Consider the following 16,715-nt stretch of genomic DNA (forward strand, 5'->3'; position numbering starts at 1 on the left):
TCTACCTCACCTTTTATTTAATAATACTTTACACATCAGAGGAAAGGGAATCAATAATTGTCTATCTCTTATTGATTATCTGTCTTAATTATCCATCCATGGAACTGGTCAGCTATTGATATATTGTCAACATACCTAGGTATGTCTACATACAGCTCTGTATCTCTAGCCTGCCTATGCAATAATAGATCTCTGAATCATAGGGACTGTACACATTACAGCTCAGACACAGCAGGGGTGAACAGGCTTCGGGGGATCCGTTTTTACAATTCAGTTTTGCAAACAGTGTTTGTAAGCTATTCACATTGAGCTCTTTTTATTTTTCACTCCCTCCATCCCCCTCGCGCCCTTCTGTACGCTTCCTCCTCCCAATCCATAGCCACTCCCCTCCAATCAACTTACTTTTAACATGACAATGGCCTTGAAAATTCTCTCTAATCAAGGCAAAGTTAGGAAGGGCATAAATCTACCCCCACTCGGTGGGCATCTGTGTGTGTGTTTGTCTGATCGAGTCTGCCCCTCTCCATCTCCACCTTGTCTTCTCAGAGGTTAGGGATTTATTCTGGGGTAACGTTCCCCAAACACAAACATCCATGAGTGCCCACCTGGCAATGCCCCCCTACCAGCCTTACCCAGCCGGGGTAGGAACTGGAATAAGGTATGGCGACTACTATTGGAACTGCCCAGCAGAGATGGACAATGTCCCCCACAAAGAGGCAGCAGATGCTGATGCCCCGGTCCCAGAGCCAGAGGAGAAGACCCTCCATAATCCAGGTAGGCCAATTTTGGAATGAAGTAAACACCAAGAAAAGTGATTATTATCATCAATCTTGCTGTCTGAAATGACTCAACAAGGGGCGGGTGTGGGAGAGCTCATCTCAATAGCTTTCCTCTATCTCCATAGCCAAGTGACCTCTCCCTCTCCCCAAAAGATGCTGCTATCTTGTTTTTTAGGGGAGGAAGAGGGAGTCCGAAACGCTGTCTAATCTGGGGGAAGATCGACCCAAACTAGCTTAGAGGGTATTTCATGGGGGGCTTAAGCACCCACTTCTAGGTGCAATAACCAGTCCTGTCTGGCAGCAAGTTGGTGCGGGCGGGCGGACGCCCCTCGGAACAGACCCAGAGCAGCACTAGAAAGGTTAAGTATCAGAGGGGTAGCCGTGTTAGTCTGGATCTGTAAAAGCAGCAGAGTCCTGTGGCACCTTATAGACTCACAGACGTTTTGGAGCATGAGCTTTCGTGGGTGAATACCCACTTCGTCAGATGTCTATAAGGTGCCACAGGACTCTGCTGCTTTTACTAGAAAGGTTGGTGTCCAGGGCTGCTTGGACACGTGGTTGGAAGGCTCTAGTTAAGGGCCCCTCCTGCTCTCCTGGACGCTAAACGCCAACGCTGCCGTTCCCTTCAGTGGGGGGAAGCGAGACGTGTTTAAATCCGAGTTGTGTGGGGCTGCGGGGGGATGTTCAGAGAGAATCCGGGCGAGGGGTTGCGGGGGGCTTGGCAGGGACCCGCTTTCCGATGGGGATTGGTGCATGTCTGGCCTGGAAAGGGAAACCAGCCCTGGCCCCTCTCGCCTGGTCCCGGTCTTTTGTAGCACGGGCACCAGGCTGTCCTGCTTGGACCAATTGCAATCCGCAACAGGCCGGGGCGCGCCCGCTGAAAGCTGCAGCCGTGCAAAGCGGGGGCGCTGTGGCCCCGCCTGTGGCTAACGGGGCGCGAGAGCCCGGGGGCGCAGGGAGAAGTAGCAATAATCCCCCGCCCCCCCCGGTGGTGGGGCAGGGGTCGAGGTCCCAGGAGGCGGGCGAGGCGCCAGGGAGGGCACCGCGGTGACCCAGACCCAGGAAGGGAGGCAGGCTCTAGAGATTGTCCTGGCTCTACTTCTGGACCAAATCAAGCCTTGCTCCCTTCCTGGGAGGAGGCAAAAGGGCCCGAGTCGAGGGGTGTGAGGGGTGCGATCTCTGCACAGGGTCGGCTCCTAGGGCTGGGTGGGGGACAGGCAGCTCCTTGGTGGGGTGTCTAGCGAGCGTGGCCCAGAGCTCCCGGCGCCAAGCCAGGCTGCGAAGGTGCTGCTGAGTCTGTCATGCTGCTGGTGTCTGGCTCTTGTGGATTCCCAAGGCGCATGCAGACTCCCGGGGCTCCTTCAGCTCCCGCCCCCCGTGCCTGTCCCACGGACAAGACCGGGGAGAAAAGAGCGAATTCAGGGTGTTCCCAGCCCTCGGGAAACAATTTACACCCCCCGCCCGGGCCAATGGGGAATTGCTCTGTACAGCGCCTTCCCCGAGGCTGCCCTGCATCTTGCTTTCCAGGCTGATCCGCGCTGTTACTACTTCGGGCACGTTCTCCCCCTGCCTTGCCCTGGCTCCAACCCCAGCATTTATTTCTAATAAGAATTGTAGCAGCTGGTGGCGTGTTTAACCCTAGAGCCCGCAGTGCCGGGAACCCCCGCCAGGCGTCTGCAGAGAGCGCTTCAGTTTTCGCAGCTGTTTGTGCGGGGTGGGCCCGCAGCGAGCTTGAGACACCCCATTAAGTCGTGTGACCCTTTGCTCTTACATGCAATAGGCACGTTTCCCGAGCAGGGAGCTCACGCACCGACCAAAAGCAAATCGGTATCCCCCAGGGATGAACTTCTCCTGTCACACTGCAGGCACCTCTTAATGCGCCACTTTGCTTTCTCCCTCCCTAGAGCTCTCTCCAGCGTCCTCCAGCTCGGGAACACGCATGCAGTACACCCCGGACTCAGCCACCAGCCCCAACACGGAGCCCCCATCCCCACACCCTGCGATCCGGATGGGTGGGGTGGAAAGCGGGGGAGGGGTGAAGAAGGCCAAGAGCCGCACGGCCTTCTCCCAGGAGCAGCTGCAAACCCTGCACCAGCGGTTCCAGAGCCAGAAATACCTCAGCCCCCAGCAGATCCGCGAGCTGGGCTCAGCCCTGGGGCTCACTTACAAGCAGGTGAACACTGAGATCTGGTTCTCTAGCATGTTGGCATCCTAGTGGCTGCATCCTTGATTTGAGGTGGTCTTACAAACATGGTCAGTTTTTCAGTGGGAGATCTCTGGTCAGATCCCCACTGTCTCCTCTCTTCTGTTGTAATTTACATCTGTGCAAGGAGGCTGTGAAATGCTGCCAGTGTCAGAATTCTCCCCTTGCTCACCTAGGATTATCCATCCACTTTGCACAGGTGTTCAAGACTAAGCAAGGGGCAGGCAATGAAGAGTCAGGTTTCAGAGTAGCAGCCATGTTAGTCTGTATCTGCAAAAAGAACAGGAGTACTTGTGGCAACTTAGAAACTAACAAACGAAGAAGTGATCTGTAGCCCATGAAAGCTTATGCTGAAATAAATTTGTTAGTCTCTAAGGTACCACAAGTACTCCTGTTCTTTCAATGAAGAGTCAGTTCCTGGTTGTTCTATAACTAGCATCACTATGCTCTCTGAGCCACTACTGACCTCATTGCCCCAGCATGAAGGCAGGGGGTGCTGCGCTGCAGAGAAAGTATGGGCGACTTAGGTGTACTCTCTACTCTCAGTACTGACACTAGTGTTACAGTGTCATCCTGCTGGGTGCTGTGCTGCAGAAAGCCGTGTGGATGACACTAATTTAGGACTGATCCATCTTTCATACAAAAATGGAGGTTCTGACTATTTGTGATCATGAAAGAACCTGTGGTAATTTGCAGTAGGGGTGTCTGTCCCAGTGACTGTAATTATATTTGACCTCCCTAAATTCTCCCATTTTCAGCTGGATAGAGTGGTGTTCTTCACTTCCTAAATTATTGTATATAATTGCTATTGCCTGCCATGTTCCAGCCCAGAGGTGGCTGCATTTCAATGCTGGGTGAAGCAATCCCTTTATGTATTGTCTAAAAAATATTTTGTGAGCTCTGTCTAAAAAGGGATTTTTATGCCCTGTCTCCTACCCCTATCATCTCTAGGTAAAAACATGGTTTCAAAACCAGCGGATGAAGTTTAAACGTTGCCAGAAGGAAACTCAGTGGATGGAAAAAGGGACATGCCTATCCCAAGTAAGAAGAGGTTTCATTATGGGCAGTTACCAAGGGGACCTATAATATCTATCTAATGTACGTGTTTGCTCTCCAGTTAATATGAGATGCCCATGGGCTTACTAACCAGCCCTTGCTCAGTGTTTCCAGTACAGCATTCCTTCATTCTCTGTTTATTGTATCATGTCATTGAAGCCTATATTGGGGATCAAATGGATCTGGGGGAAGGAGAGCAGAACTTTCCACTTCTAGGATCTCAGGTCGGGGGACTGGTTGCATTAGAGAATGGCATATGGACATCAATTGCAATCCAGTCAACCCAGGAGAAGCAGGGGATGGGGTAGAGAGTCTTTCACCTCTAGGATATTGTTACTTGTATTGTGGTAGTGCATAGATCCTAGGGCCCCATTGTGCACTGGAGAGAGATATATAAAGAAAAGGCAGTCCCTGCCCCAAAGAGTTTATAATCTCCTGGTTTGTGCTATTGGAGCCTCAGTACTGTTTGCTTGTACCTGTGTATTGAACCATCTTCTCTCTCTCTCTCTATGGATTTCATCAGGCAGGTTACCTGGATTTGAACCCCAGTTATCACCAAGGTTGTCCAGTTAGTGCCAGCAGGAACATCCAGACTGTGACCAATGTGCATCAGAGCTATGGTAGCAGCCAGACCTATGGGAGTGGCCAGAGCCTGTATCCCTTTGTGGCTATCGAGGAGGAGGGGTTCTTTGGGAAAGCCGGAGGAGCCTGCAGCGCCCAGCAGGCAATGGGCTTCTTCAGCCAGCAAAAGATGAACTTTTATCATGGCTTCCCAGCAAACATGGATTATGCCAGCATGGAGACAGAAGATGGCTACCACTTCCAGAGCGCCTCAACGTCCTTCCCGGGTACAGCTGTGTGCCAGCAGTACCAGCCAGCATGGCACCCTCAAGGGACGCAAAGCAACTATAACTCTTAGGCCTCTCCTTTTTCTTTCCCTCTCCCACTCTTTCTTCCGTTTCTCTTATCCAGCCTCTGTTTTTTAGGGCCCTGATCCTGACTCCCTCTCCTACTCTTTCTTCCATTTCTCTTATCCAGCTCTGTTTTTTAGGGCCCTGATCCTGACTCCTGAGATGTGTGGAGTCCCCCTGCTCCCATTGACTCCAGTGGAGGGGCATGGCGCCTTGCAGGATGGTTGGGGTCTCTCTCTCCTCTTCTTTAAGAGGCGCCTGTCTGTTGTGTCTGACGCAAGGTGTGCTGCATGGCTCTGAAGTTGGCTTTCATCATATTGACCCTGGCTGGCTCCAGGAATAGGCTCTGTATGTGTGTGGAAAGCCATGTTCATGCAAGAAGTGTGTGAATGTTGGAACTGGAGATGACAGAGTCTACACCAGTGAGTCCTTTCCCTACCCTAGTGTCCCTAGTACAGCTGTATCCTTTCTGTAGATCCTTTCCAGAGCTTGGTCTAGTCCTTGTTTGAAATTAACTGATTTTAATTACAACACGGAATACAAAGTGTACAGTGATCACTTTATAATATTTTTAATTACAAATATTTGCACTGTAAAAAAAATAAACAAAACCAAGCATGGGGTTTTCTCTGGGTAAGATTCTTCCACCCTTCAGCAGCCTCCTCACTGTTAGAAAATGTTCTTGATTATGCAACCTGAAATTTCCCCCCTTTCTATGTTCCCTCCCTCCACCAGCCAACCTTCATAACATTTGAACATGTAATACATCCTTCAACAGGGGACTCTCTCCAACCCTGACCAGGGGCTAGATTTGATCATCTATAATCTTAAAAAATCTCAGATTTACTATAATAATAAATAACTGCAATTCCTTTTTAATTAGAACCTGAATATCTACCAAACAGTGACAAGAGACAGCCTAATCCTCAGGTGGTGCAAATCAGCATAGCTTCATCGACATCACCATTTGCACCAGCTAAGCATCTGGACCACAACAGGGGTGAATGGAATTCAGATTCTAATTTCAATTCATTGTCTAATTAAGAAAGAGAGAGAAAGGAGACTGAGAAAGAGGAGTAGAGGAAGGAAAAGGGGAGGGATGGAAAGATGGAGAAAGTACAAGGTAAGCAAATGTGGTGGATTAGGTTAATATCCTAATCCAAGAAAATTACCTGTAGTGTTTACAAAGTGACTAACTTCCTTATGTGTGTCAGTCAGTTTCATTCTAACTGCTCTCCCTCCACATCTCCCCTGCTCTACTCTGCTGGCAGGCTCCCAGCCCTACAGACCGTGGCTATAGCATCGCAAGTCATCAGCGCTGTGAGAGCAACTGATGTCCTCAGGTATCCATCTGATTCTCTTACAGTAGTAATAATAATAGCTCATATACCTATACATGAAGGATCCCATAGCACTTCACAAATTACACAAAAATGGCCCCTAGAATGAGGCCACTCTGGGGCGGAGGGTGGCAGCCAGGCAAAAATAGTCTAGTTATTTCAAACCTGATGCTTAGCTCTCTTAACCTAGAAATTAGAGATGGTGGATAAGCCCATTAGATCCTATCTATCCCATTCTCCCAGGACCAGTGCAGGATTGCTCCCTACTGTTTCTTCTCCAATTCTAGTTTTAAGTGACTCTGTTAATAGGGCTTCCCTCACTTTCCTTGGGGAGACATTGCCACAGGCTAATTAGATTACTTATCTATTTCTTTGTTTTAAGTGGGACAGTGTCAGCTTCTCCTGGACTCAATGTTTAAGCATGGGGGTGGTGGAGGGGGAGTGAGAGGTGGGAATTAAAAAAAAAACCCAGCTTGATATAAATACAATTGTTTTCATAAATGTCTTTTAAAATTCAATAAAAACAGGTTTTAAAAAAATCAGTTGTCCCCTGCAGTGCTGTGGAACTTAAGGTCATGCACAACTTGCAGCTTGTAAAACTGACTCAAAAAAGAAAGTGAAACGGACTAGTTCCACTGTCCCAAGCCAAGTGCAAAAAGTAAACAAACAGCATCAATAGTGATAAATGAATTACATGTTAAAGATTTGTTTAGTTTGATAGCAGGTGGCGTTGGTAGTTTATGTAGTAGTTTTTGTTGTTAATGTATGATTTTTATCTCAATGCTGTCTTAACATCTGCACAAGGACTTTGTCCTACTTACATTTTTAATGCAAAGTAGATAAATGTTTACTATCATGGATTGCTGGGTATATTTTTTTTCCCATATATGTTTTTTAAAAAAGACTTTTTACTTGCAATGAAATTTAACTTGTGTTTTACACTGTGTCTGTTTTATCACATTTTTTTGTTTCTACCTAATGTTTTTATAAACTCGTGTTTTACATTTGAATGGAAAAATAAACTGAATTTATTTTAATGGGGTGTCAATTCAGTAATGTAATAACTTCACTTTCTTTCATCCTGAAGGATGGAAAGTGCTTTGTGGGAACAACTTCACCTACAGAGATGAGGAAAAAGTATTATCTTACCAACCCCATGAGTTCCCGCCACCCCTCCCCTCCCCCCAAAAAATAATGAGAATTTTAAAAACAATAAATGTTTGGGTGGTTTGTCTTTGCTGGCTTCTGAGCCTTTAGGTTGAATTCACTTCCTGTTTTCCAGATTTTTTCTGCAACCATGAGCGCTAGAAACTTATATTATAAAAACAAAACTGGGTAATCTCTTGAATGTTATGCTCATGGGATATAAAAAAAAATCATTAAGAACATAACCTCTTTCAAGAAGGTTGCAGAGTCACACTACTTTAATTCTTAAATTCCAGACTTTTAACATGCAACCCAAAAAATAGACAAAGCAGGCTGTTCCCCAAAACAGGTATCATTCACCCCACCCCACCTTACTGTTGACTGTCTGCAGGATGCCGCTGAAAGTCCCAGATGCTTCCCTACAGAAACCCCTTGCCTGCAAGCAGGACCAGGAAGCCCTTTTTACAAATCACAGTTATAGTTTTGAATATACTACAAAGAACTGGGAATAGTGCCCATTATTCAGTTCAAGGTGAACGTGCTCCCCTGTTTTCCCACTCCCCCTCTGCTCTGCTCCCCAGTTCAGACATGCACTGTGTGGTATGGGTGGGAGGTTCTGTGCTTTCAGTCTTTCTGGTTTCTCTTCTCTGGCTCAACACTAGCCTGCAGCATTACAGGAATTGTCCTGCTTGCTCTGTACACCCATTGTCTCTCTTCCTGTGGACATCAGCAGACGCAGAGGCCTTGTAGCTAGACTGTAAAGTGTGGGCTCTAGAAGTGGAATGTAGAATCAGTTGCTTGGCAACCCTTCAAGAGAACTGCAATTTGTGTTTTCATTTCCTTACGCAAGTTGAATGCTGGTTCATAAAGGTACCAGATAGGTGACAACCCAGGAAAACTGAAATCCTCTGCTCCTCCTCAGATACAATACAAGCAGGGCAAGCTTCCCTCCTCCCTCATCCCCATGCCCTCACCCCTGACTTGACTCACCCTTGGGATGAGAATGGAACTGAGTCTTCACCCTTGATGAGTGCTATAAATACCAATACTAATTATGACTAGTGCCGTGGTGATTTTTTGTGGGTTAGCCATTAAGAGTTTAGCAGAGTTACATGTTTTGCCTTTCTCGCCGAAGATCTCAAAGCGCTTTGCAAATATGGATGAATTGCACCTCAGAATATATGTATGGTAAATAAGCATCATTCTCTACATTTCAGCAAATGGAACCAAGGCATGGGATGGGTAAAATGACAAAGGACTGATCTACACTAATCTGAAGTTAGGTTGACTTAACTACCTTGCTCAGGGCTGTGGAAAAAATTTCATGCCCTGTGTGATGCAGTTAAACCAGCCCACGCCCCAATGTAGGCACTAGGTTGATGGAAGAATTCTCCTGTTGACCTAGCTACCACCTCAGAGAGGTGGATTTACTATTGCACCAGAATGCCTTCCATTGCTGTAGTGCCTATGCTAGTGGCACAGCTGCAGCATTTCTAGTGTAGACAAACCCTTAATTGTGGTCACACGGCTGTTGTATTCTAGAACCCGCAACAAAGCTTGAGCCTATAAAACTAGAGAGCAGTGTGAACTGAGTACCCTTATGGATTTTCTGAGGCAGCTACTTCAATTAAAGGACAATTCCTTGAAAACCTGGTCAGGTGGCAGCTCTTACTTGCACCCCCATTCCCAGCTTGGAGTGGAGATGTTGGGTTTTATTGTTTGTTTGTTTTTTAAAGGTGTTAGCTCAATTGAGTTAGTTTAATTTGTAACCCAACTTCAAACATGTTAATCTGCATCTTAATGGAGCTTTTCAATCATGATAAACTAATACAGTTAAGCAATACACCTTTTGTCCCTCAATAGTCTGCTGCAGTAGTGCTAACAAGAACTCCCAGGCCAGTGGAGTTAACACCCCACTGAGATGAACAGGGCAGGTCACACCTCTCAGAGCTATTGCTTTGTGTTTTTTAAATAAAGAGGCTAAAACCATCCCTCCCTCCATGAGATTCTGATGTAAGTCACCATGGCCAGGAACTGATACTCTAGGTATGTGACCATGCTCCTTAAACTGGCCCCAGTGTCATCTAATATTGCTCAGAGCAGGCCTGCCCCAAAAATGGTGCCAGCCACCAGTAGCATGGGTTCTAGTATTGCAAACGTCTGAATTGGTGGGAAGCTCCTTACAGCACCATGGTAATACAAATCAATAATCCAATTGTTAGACATGCTTTTCTAATTCTTACGTGGTGCTTCTGTGTTTTTACATGTTGCAGTGTCCTGCAGTTTGTCCAATGTGTTAAATAAAGAGATATAGAGATATTTTATGGGAGAAAAAAATCAAATTTTATTTGGATCTCTAGACTTCACCAACAGTAGGCACAGCAAGGTTTAGTATAAACCGCCTAAATAGGGTCATAGATTTAAAGGCTAGAAGGGACTAATATGATCGATCTGACCTGCATACCACAGGCCAGAGAATTTCACCTAGTGATTCTTGTAGCAAGCACATATCTTGTGATTGAGCCAGATCATATTTTTTAGAAAGATACTCCATTTCACTGTAGGGTAAATGTGTGGGTACACCAATATGTGTGTGCGTGGATGTGTGTGTGTGTGTTTTGTTAGTGACTACATGAAAGTTTGGGTGGGTGTAAGTGAGCCCATATATCTGAATGTGAGATAGAGACAGTTGTATAATTACCCCAGGTAGGAGACAGCGTGAGAGATGCAGGGAAAGGAAGACATTCAGTAACAATTGGTTTGGGCCCTCTGCATTAACCCTGCTTAGGGGTGGTACAGATGGTGGCCAGCAGTGCCTGGAAAAGGTGCCACAGTGGCTGAGGCATGGTGGAAGCTATAGCCATCTCCTGTCTTTGCGCCATATTCCATGGTCCCAGGAAAGCCATGATAAAAGTCTACTTTGTGCTGGGCGATGAATCCCACTGTCTGTTGGACGCTACAGGTGGCCCCACCTTTGCCAAAGACCCCACCCTCCTCATTGGCTATGAATGCGTATGGGGTCTGCCCTGCTGAGTAGTTCTGACGGGGGTTGCCCACAGCTTGGATGTTTCCAGCTGTGCTGATCGGATAGCTCTGGTGGAATTTGGGGTGCACTTCCAGGTACCCGCTGGGCTGGAACCCAGTCTGAAAGAGAGAACAGGAATCAAAACCAATTGCATGTCTACTGGCACTCACTGTATAAGGGCTATCAGTCCTTTTGCTTCCAGGCATATCCATGAGGCAGGAGGAGGTGGGGAGGGACAAGAAGAAATGTACTTCATAGGTCTGATATGAGGCCACTCTCACAACTGGGGCATGAGGCCAGACTCACCACTGGCCTGATCCGGTAGAACAGGAGGAGAGCTGCTAACACTAGCTGGACCATTGCCCTGGTTGGCTGGGGAACAACAAACTAGCTACCTTTTGTGCCGTAGGGCAGGAGGCACAGCAGTGGGTTAAATAGACCAGAACAGCGGAAGGCAGGCAGGATGGATCTTCAGCATGACTGGGTATGGCAGAGGCAGGTTACCAAACTAGCAGGACCATGGTACTGATCCAATACAGCAGGAAATGGGATAGCAGAGGGAATATACCACTGGGCTATGGGAGAAGGCAGGACAGTGGGCTTTCAAGACCAATGGTCTTGGTCCCCTTTCTGTGGAATGACCTTACCTGCGTGAGGCACTGAGCCCGCTCCGACCACAGGTTGTACTTCTGGCATCTCTTCAACTTCATCCTTCTGTTCTGGAACCAGGTCTTAACCTGCAGTGAGAGGTCAGAAGGTTCCCGGGGGAATGGATAGTCAGGGGGGAATGGGGAATGGACTAAGACATTTTTCACCTCTGACTCACCAATTATAATAAGCCTCTTGGGTCGGGGGTGGGGTGACTGGAGGGCTCAGGGAATCGGAGTGGATTATAAAGCATCTGAGTGGTTGCTGGTTACAATCTGGCCGTAGTTCAACATCAGATGACTGTTTAGTGGCCTATGCAAATTGTGTTGGAGGGTCTCTGTCCCCAGTGCCTACATTGTCCACATTGTGCCCATCATTGTGACATGTAAGTGCATTACAGTTGTGAAAAATGAATGAGTGTGGCCAACAACTGGCACAAATCAAACCCAATGCAGTCTTTACGGTCCCACCCATAGAATGGATGAAATCCCATCTGATTACAGACCAAAATTAAGGAAACGTGTGTTTGTGGGAGTGTAGGGAGGGCAGAAGGCCTGCCATGCATTCTATCAGTCTCCAAAATCAAGATCCCTGATGGGGGCAAATTCCAAAGCAAACTCCCCCAGGGCTGTGTCTGCACTAATAGGGATCGCTGCAAGGATGTTGATTGCAGCAAATAGCTGGTTGTCTCACTTGTCCTGTTTCTGACAAAACCGGTTTGGGGGTGGGTAGGTGGGGCATGTGTTTGTGTTTGTTGTCCCAGTGCATCCTGGGATACCTGGGACACCAAGCCCAGAGTGCCCAGCTCTTTCTTTTGGATAATATCCAAATGCACTGCATTGTGGGATAGGGTTAGGAAGAATGGCTGAACCACGGCAACTACAATGCTCGCGGTTTCTCATCCACAGTAGGGAGAGACCACTATAGACAGCACCAGTTCAGCTGGGCCTGGGCTAGCAATTTCATCTCAGGCATTGCAGCGGTGGAACAAGTGATGCTCATAAATCTGCAAGGAAGGCGGTTGTGTGTGGCGCTTGCAGCACCTGCATGATGCCTTATGTCAAGCTATTCCAAGCAGCAGATCATTGCATTGCTGCAGGCAGACAGGTCGGAGGGAGGAGTCCAGCCTCAGGGAGAGCTCACAGCAGCACCCCATCTTATTGCAAAGGCTGCACGGGAGCACTGGAGAGGGGGTGGGGAGGAAATGATTTGTGAACTAATCCATACCAGGCCACTCAGAGCCTTATGGGGCAATTCACCAGTGCCCTGAACTGCATCCAGCAGAGGGCTGGGAACTGCTGCAGAGCACAAAGAGCAGGTAACTATGGTAACCCACTTACTGCACAACCACACCACAGACCATGGCGTCACGGCGCTGCCAACTCCTGGCATTCAAAAATCACGAATCGGGCCCTGAAAATCATGAGAGTTGTGATTTTTTTTAAGCCAGATTTTAACAAAAGGTCTCTCGCTCACTCGCTGGCTTGCTTTGCCTCCTGATGTTAGCTATTTTCAAGCTTTTCTCTGAAACCAGGAGGGCTAGAAACGTTTGTTTTTTAAATGAAAGTGGAGCTTCTCATGTTTTCATATGACTCAAGGTCTTTAGGAGAATCAGCAAATTTTGGCAGATTCACAGTAAAATCTCAGGAGTTGGCAACATCAGCATTAGCTGGCTCCCTCATCGTGAGTCTCAACAAAGGTGCCAAGGACTGGCTGGGTTTTAGCACATTCCATCCACGTATGTGTCATTATCCCCATTTTACAGATGGGGAAACTGAGGCACAGGAGGCAAAGTGACTTGCTCAAGGTCACCCAGCAGGCCAACGGTAGAGCTGAAAATAGAACCCCGGCCTCTCTGAGGCCGAGTCCAGTGTTATATCCACTAGGCAATACTGTCTCCTTGCTGAAATTTCCCCTCCCTTCCAAGAAGGGTTTTTCTGGGGCAGGACTGAGGCACATTTGGGAAAGGGAGGAGGACAGTTATATATGTGTGTATGGAGCTTGCTCTGTCACAGCAATCAATGTCCTATACTTACTCTGAGGATAACTATAGGACATAAATACAAGTATTGTAATTTACATCTTTGTCCCTGTTCTGTGCTAATCACCCCCCACCTTTATTCCACTGTGCCTCTTGCAGTAAGTGACATTCAGGTGCAACCCAGCCATTATAAGGCAAACACTCTATGCTCTCTCCATTCACCTGCTTGTAAGTGAGCCCCAGAACTGCAGCCAGCTCCCGGATCTGCTGGGGGCTGAGGTATTTCTGGCTCTGGAACCGCTGGTGCAGGGTTTGCAGCTGCTCCTTGGAGAAGGCTGTACGGATCTTGGCCTTCTTCATTCCTCCCTCACTTTCCTTCCCATTCTTCTGAGGCTTGGATGCAGGCTGGGGGGACGAGGATTCTGTTTGGGGGCTAGTGGCCGAATCTGGTGTGAAGTGGCTGAAATTCCCAGAGCTGGAGGAAGCAGGGGAGAGATCTAAAGACAAAGGGGATATGTAATGAGCCCACATATGTGCATACACACACACACACGGAGTCCTCTGCTGGGTGAAATCAGAACTGCTCCTCTATGTGACAAACGCCTTGTACCACTAATAGCAAACAGAGATTCTCCTTTATTTAGCTCAAGCGCAGAGGGTCTGCTCTGTTGAAGGAAAAGGATTTGATAGCGATTCCGGCTGCCAGTGTCAAGTTGTGAGTGGCCAGATTAAGCTGTACAGTGACACCGTAGGTGGGAGGTTCATCCTTACAATTCAAAATCCTCTACAGCTTGTCCTTCTGCAGAGCACTTTGCGACCTAGGGATGAAAATAACTATACTTATATCTGTTAAGGCTGTCACTATGCAGCTTAATCTGGCCACTAACAACACTGGCAGCCGGGATCGCTATCAAATCCTTTTGCTTCAACAGAGCAGACCCTCAACGCTTGAGCTAAATAAAGGAGAATCTGTTTGCTGTGGTACAGGGAGTCTGTTACATAGAGGAGCAGTTCTGCTCAGGACAAGCGTAATTATATCCCTTTGACAGATGGACAAGCTGGGGTGCAGAGGTAAATGACTCACCCATGAGCACACAGTGAATCTGTGCACTGGACTCTTGGGCTTAGGTCTAGTCATTTTTGAGGCTTGATTTGGGATCCCCAATCTGAGAACCTTAAAGGGGCCTGGTGCTCAGAGCCCAGGTGTGCTCAGCACTCTCTGAAAATCAAGCCCCTTTAAGAGGTCTCAGGTTGGGCACCCAGAATGACCGGTCACAAGTGAAAGTTTAGGCTTTGATTCCTTAGTCCTGTGTTTCAGCCACTGGAACAAACTCTCTCAACAGTAGTGTTACTTTCCACTCCAGGATTCAGTGCACTGCACAAACTAACCCTCACCATCCCCCTGTTGGGCAGGAGGGAGGTATTATCACCACCAGGGTAAGGTGACAACCAGAACAACTCAGTGAGCCACAGTCAGGACAAGAACGCAGGCTGCTGGACTCTCAGCCCATTGCTCTAACCACTAGGCTGCCTCTACCCCTTGTGAAGCCTGTGAGAACTAGAATAGAATACTGTGCAGATGAGATTTTATAGGAGGAGAAAAGGCACAGAGGACACAGAGACAGGTTGGGGAGCAGGGGCTCTGCTCAACTCACTCCAGAGACGGTATTCACAAGAGGACAGAGGAACCCGCAAAGACCCTGCCAGCTCGTCCTGGGAGATCTCCTAAGGGGGTCTCTGCCTGAAGGACAAAGCCAAGATTGAGATCTAAAGAAAAAGCTTCCTAAGCAATCTGGGTTGTTAGTCCAGACAAAAGCGGCCAACATGCAAAGCCATTGAGACAGCATGAATAGGAAAATGTTAACAAGTGAGATTACACAGATAGCTCTCCCCTAGGTGTCTGGCACGTGTGGATGTGGCCAGCACTGGGGGACAGGAGGGATGTATTGGTTTGCAAGCTTGGCCAAATGCCCTGGGACAATTTCTTCCCTCTCCCTGAGCCCCCCACCTTCTCACCGGTCTGCTCCCTGATCTCACCCCATTTTAACCCCTTCATGTCCTTCCCCCCCCCCCCCAGGGAGATGGGAGAGTTAACGTCCATTTGTGAATTCCCATTAATCTCGTTGGGGCATTGACTCTAGAGCCTAAGAATAACAGTAGACAAAGACCTGTCTGCATTAACTATTTCACTGATGAACATTTGAGCAGCTGGGATGGGAAAGGGGTGGGAGTGAAGCCCATGGGGTGGGAATTGGGAGCTGCTGCTGTGAAGAAAATGGGGAGAGAAGACAGGAAAAAACAGACAGAGCCAGGGAAGAGGGAGACAAGCAGAGGAAGGAGGATGAGGAAATGAGAGAAACAGAGGGCAGAAACAGTAGTGGAGCCTAACAGGATTCCCTATCCTCCCCCTGTGACACTGCATGAAACTTGAACAATGATAACCATGATAACTAAACATTCAGTCACTGGGTAAAGGCTGTCATCTCTGCAATGCCCCCCTTGCCAGCACTGGGAGCTGTGCTGTGGGTGGTGGGTGTGCGAAATCCTAAATGCATGCTACAGCCCACGGACCAAACATGGATTTCACCTCTCTCCATAAATATGATAGCTCTGGTTTGAGGCCTGACCATCCCCTACCCCCCTTGGCTATTAGCCTGCCAGGATAAGGCATTCCCAAGGGATCTTACTGGTGTGGCACCAGGAATACAGACTGACAAGAATACTTTGCCTCTACAGTGCTTATACCTGAGGATCTCAAAGTGCTCTGCAAGTCTGAATGCATTATGCTCATATCCACATTTTATAAAGGGGAAAGAGTCACAAAGAGTGGAAGTGATTTGCCCAAGGTCACCCACTGAGTCAATGACAGATCTAGGTGTCTTGAATCTCAGTCCTATCACTTAACTTTGATGGCTTACCTGAGTTCTGGCTTTCCTCCACCGGAAACTGAGCATCACCAGCTGCTTCTGCTCCCTTTCCTGGGCATGACAGAGCACGTTCTGTACCCCCTGCTGAGTTCCAGTAAAACTCCTCATAGCCCATGCCAGCTCCACTTGGGTAAGGCTGGTAAGGGGGCCCAGCCAAGTGAGCACTCATGTGGGTTTGGTTTGAAGGGGTGCTCCTCCCCCACCTCCCAATAGACAGCACCTCACTCAAGGGCTAGACCTCACCACCCAGAATGAGGGTGCCCTAGAATGTCTACAGGGAGTTACCTTTATAGCTAGCAGTTCCCTTCTAAGGAGTACAATATCCTACATCAGTCAGGTCTTCAGTGCACATTGTCATGTTAAAGAGGGTTGATTGTGGGGGAGGGAACGGTGTGAGAGAAGGAGGGGGAGTGGAGGAGGAAAGTGACACAGGGTGGCATCAGGATTAAAAAATGTCCCCTTGAATTCCTGGCATTCTCCAGTCCACCCTTGCATGGGTCCATAGCCCAGGGAAGTCAAGGTAAAGCCTCCCATTGACTCCACTGGGCTCTGACTCAAGCCCTAGCTGTGTAAAAATCATTCCAGAAAGGAGGCCATAGAGGAGAAATGCTCATAGCCCCAGCCAATCCTCCTCCCTACTTCCAAACTCCTGGGGCATTCGGTTCTGCAGCTGAACTTCATACCTGGCTCACAGCTCTC

The 16,715-nt window shown here is 48.0% G+C and overlaps 2 protein-coding genes across 2 annotated transcripts; one reads left to right on the plus strand and one right to left on the minus strand.

Annotated features, from left to right (window-relative positions):
- The first annotated feature begins 593 nt into the window (after nucleotides 1-593).
- LOC115646767 (homeobox protein NANOG-like) lies at nucleotides 594-4,957 on the plus strand. The gene is made up of 4 exons (XM_030553057.1): nucleotides 594-774; nucleotides 2,684-2,952; nucleotides 3,934-4,023; nucleotides 4,562-4,957. Exons 1-4 carry the CDS (start codon nucleotides 594-596, stop codon nucleotides 4,955-4,957), a joined length of 936 nt encoding a protein of 311 aa, XP_030408917.1.
- A 5,262-nt stretch (nucleotides 4,958-10,219) lies between these two features.
- Nucleotides 10,220-16,185, minus strand: LOC115646775 (homeobox protein NANOG-like). Its single transcript, XM_030553069.1, has 4 exons — nucleotides 16,008-16,185; nucleotides 13,312-13,586; nucleotides 11,108-11,197; nucleotides 10,220-10,579 (listed from the first exon to the last, which is right to left on the minus strand). The coding sequence occupies exons 1-4, from the start codon at nucleotides 16,183-16,185 to the stop codon at nucleotides 10,220-10,222; spliced, it is 903 nt and encodes a 300-aa protein (XP_030408929.1).
- Between the last annotated feature and the right edge of the window lie 530 nt (nucleotides 16,186-16,715).

The sequence above is a fragment of the Gopherus evgoodei genome, chromosome 1, assembly GCF_007399415.2.
Source record: "Gopherus evgoodei ecotype Sinaloan lineage chromosome 1, rGopEvg1_v1.p, whole genome shotgun sequence".
Classification (NCBI taxonomy): domain Eukaryota; kingdom Metazoa; phylum Chordata; order Testudines; family Testudinidae; genus Gopherus; species Gopherus evgoodei.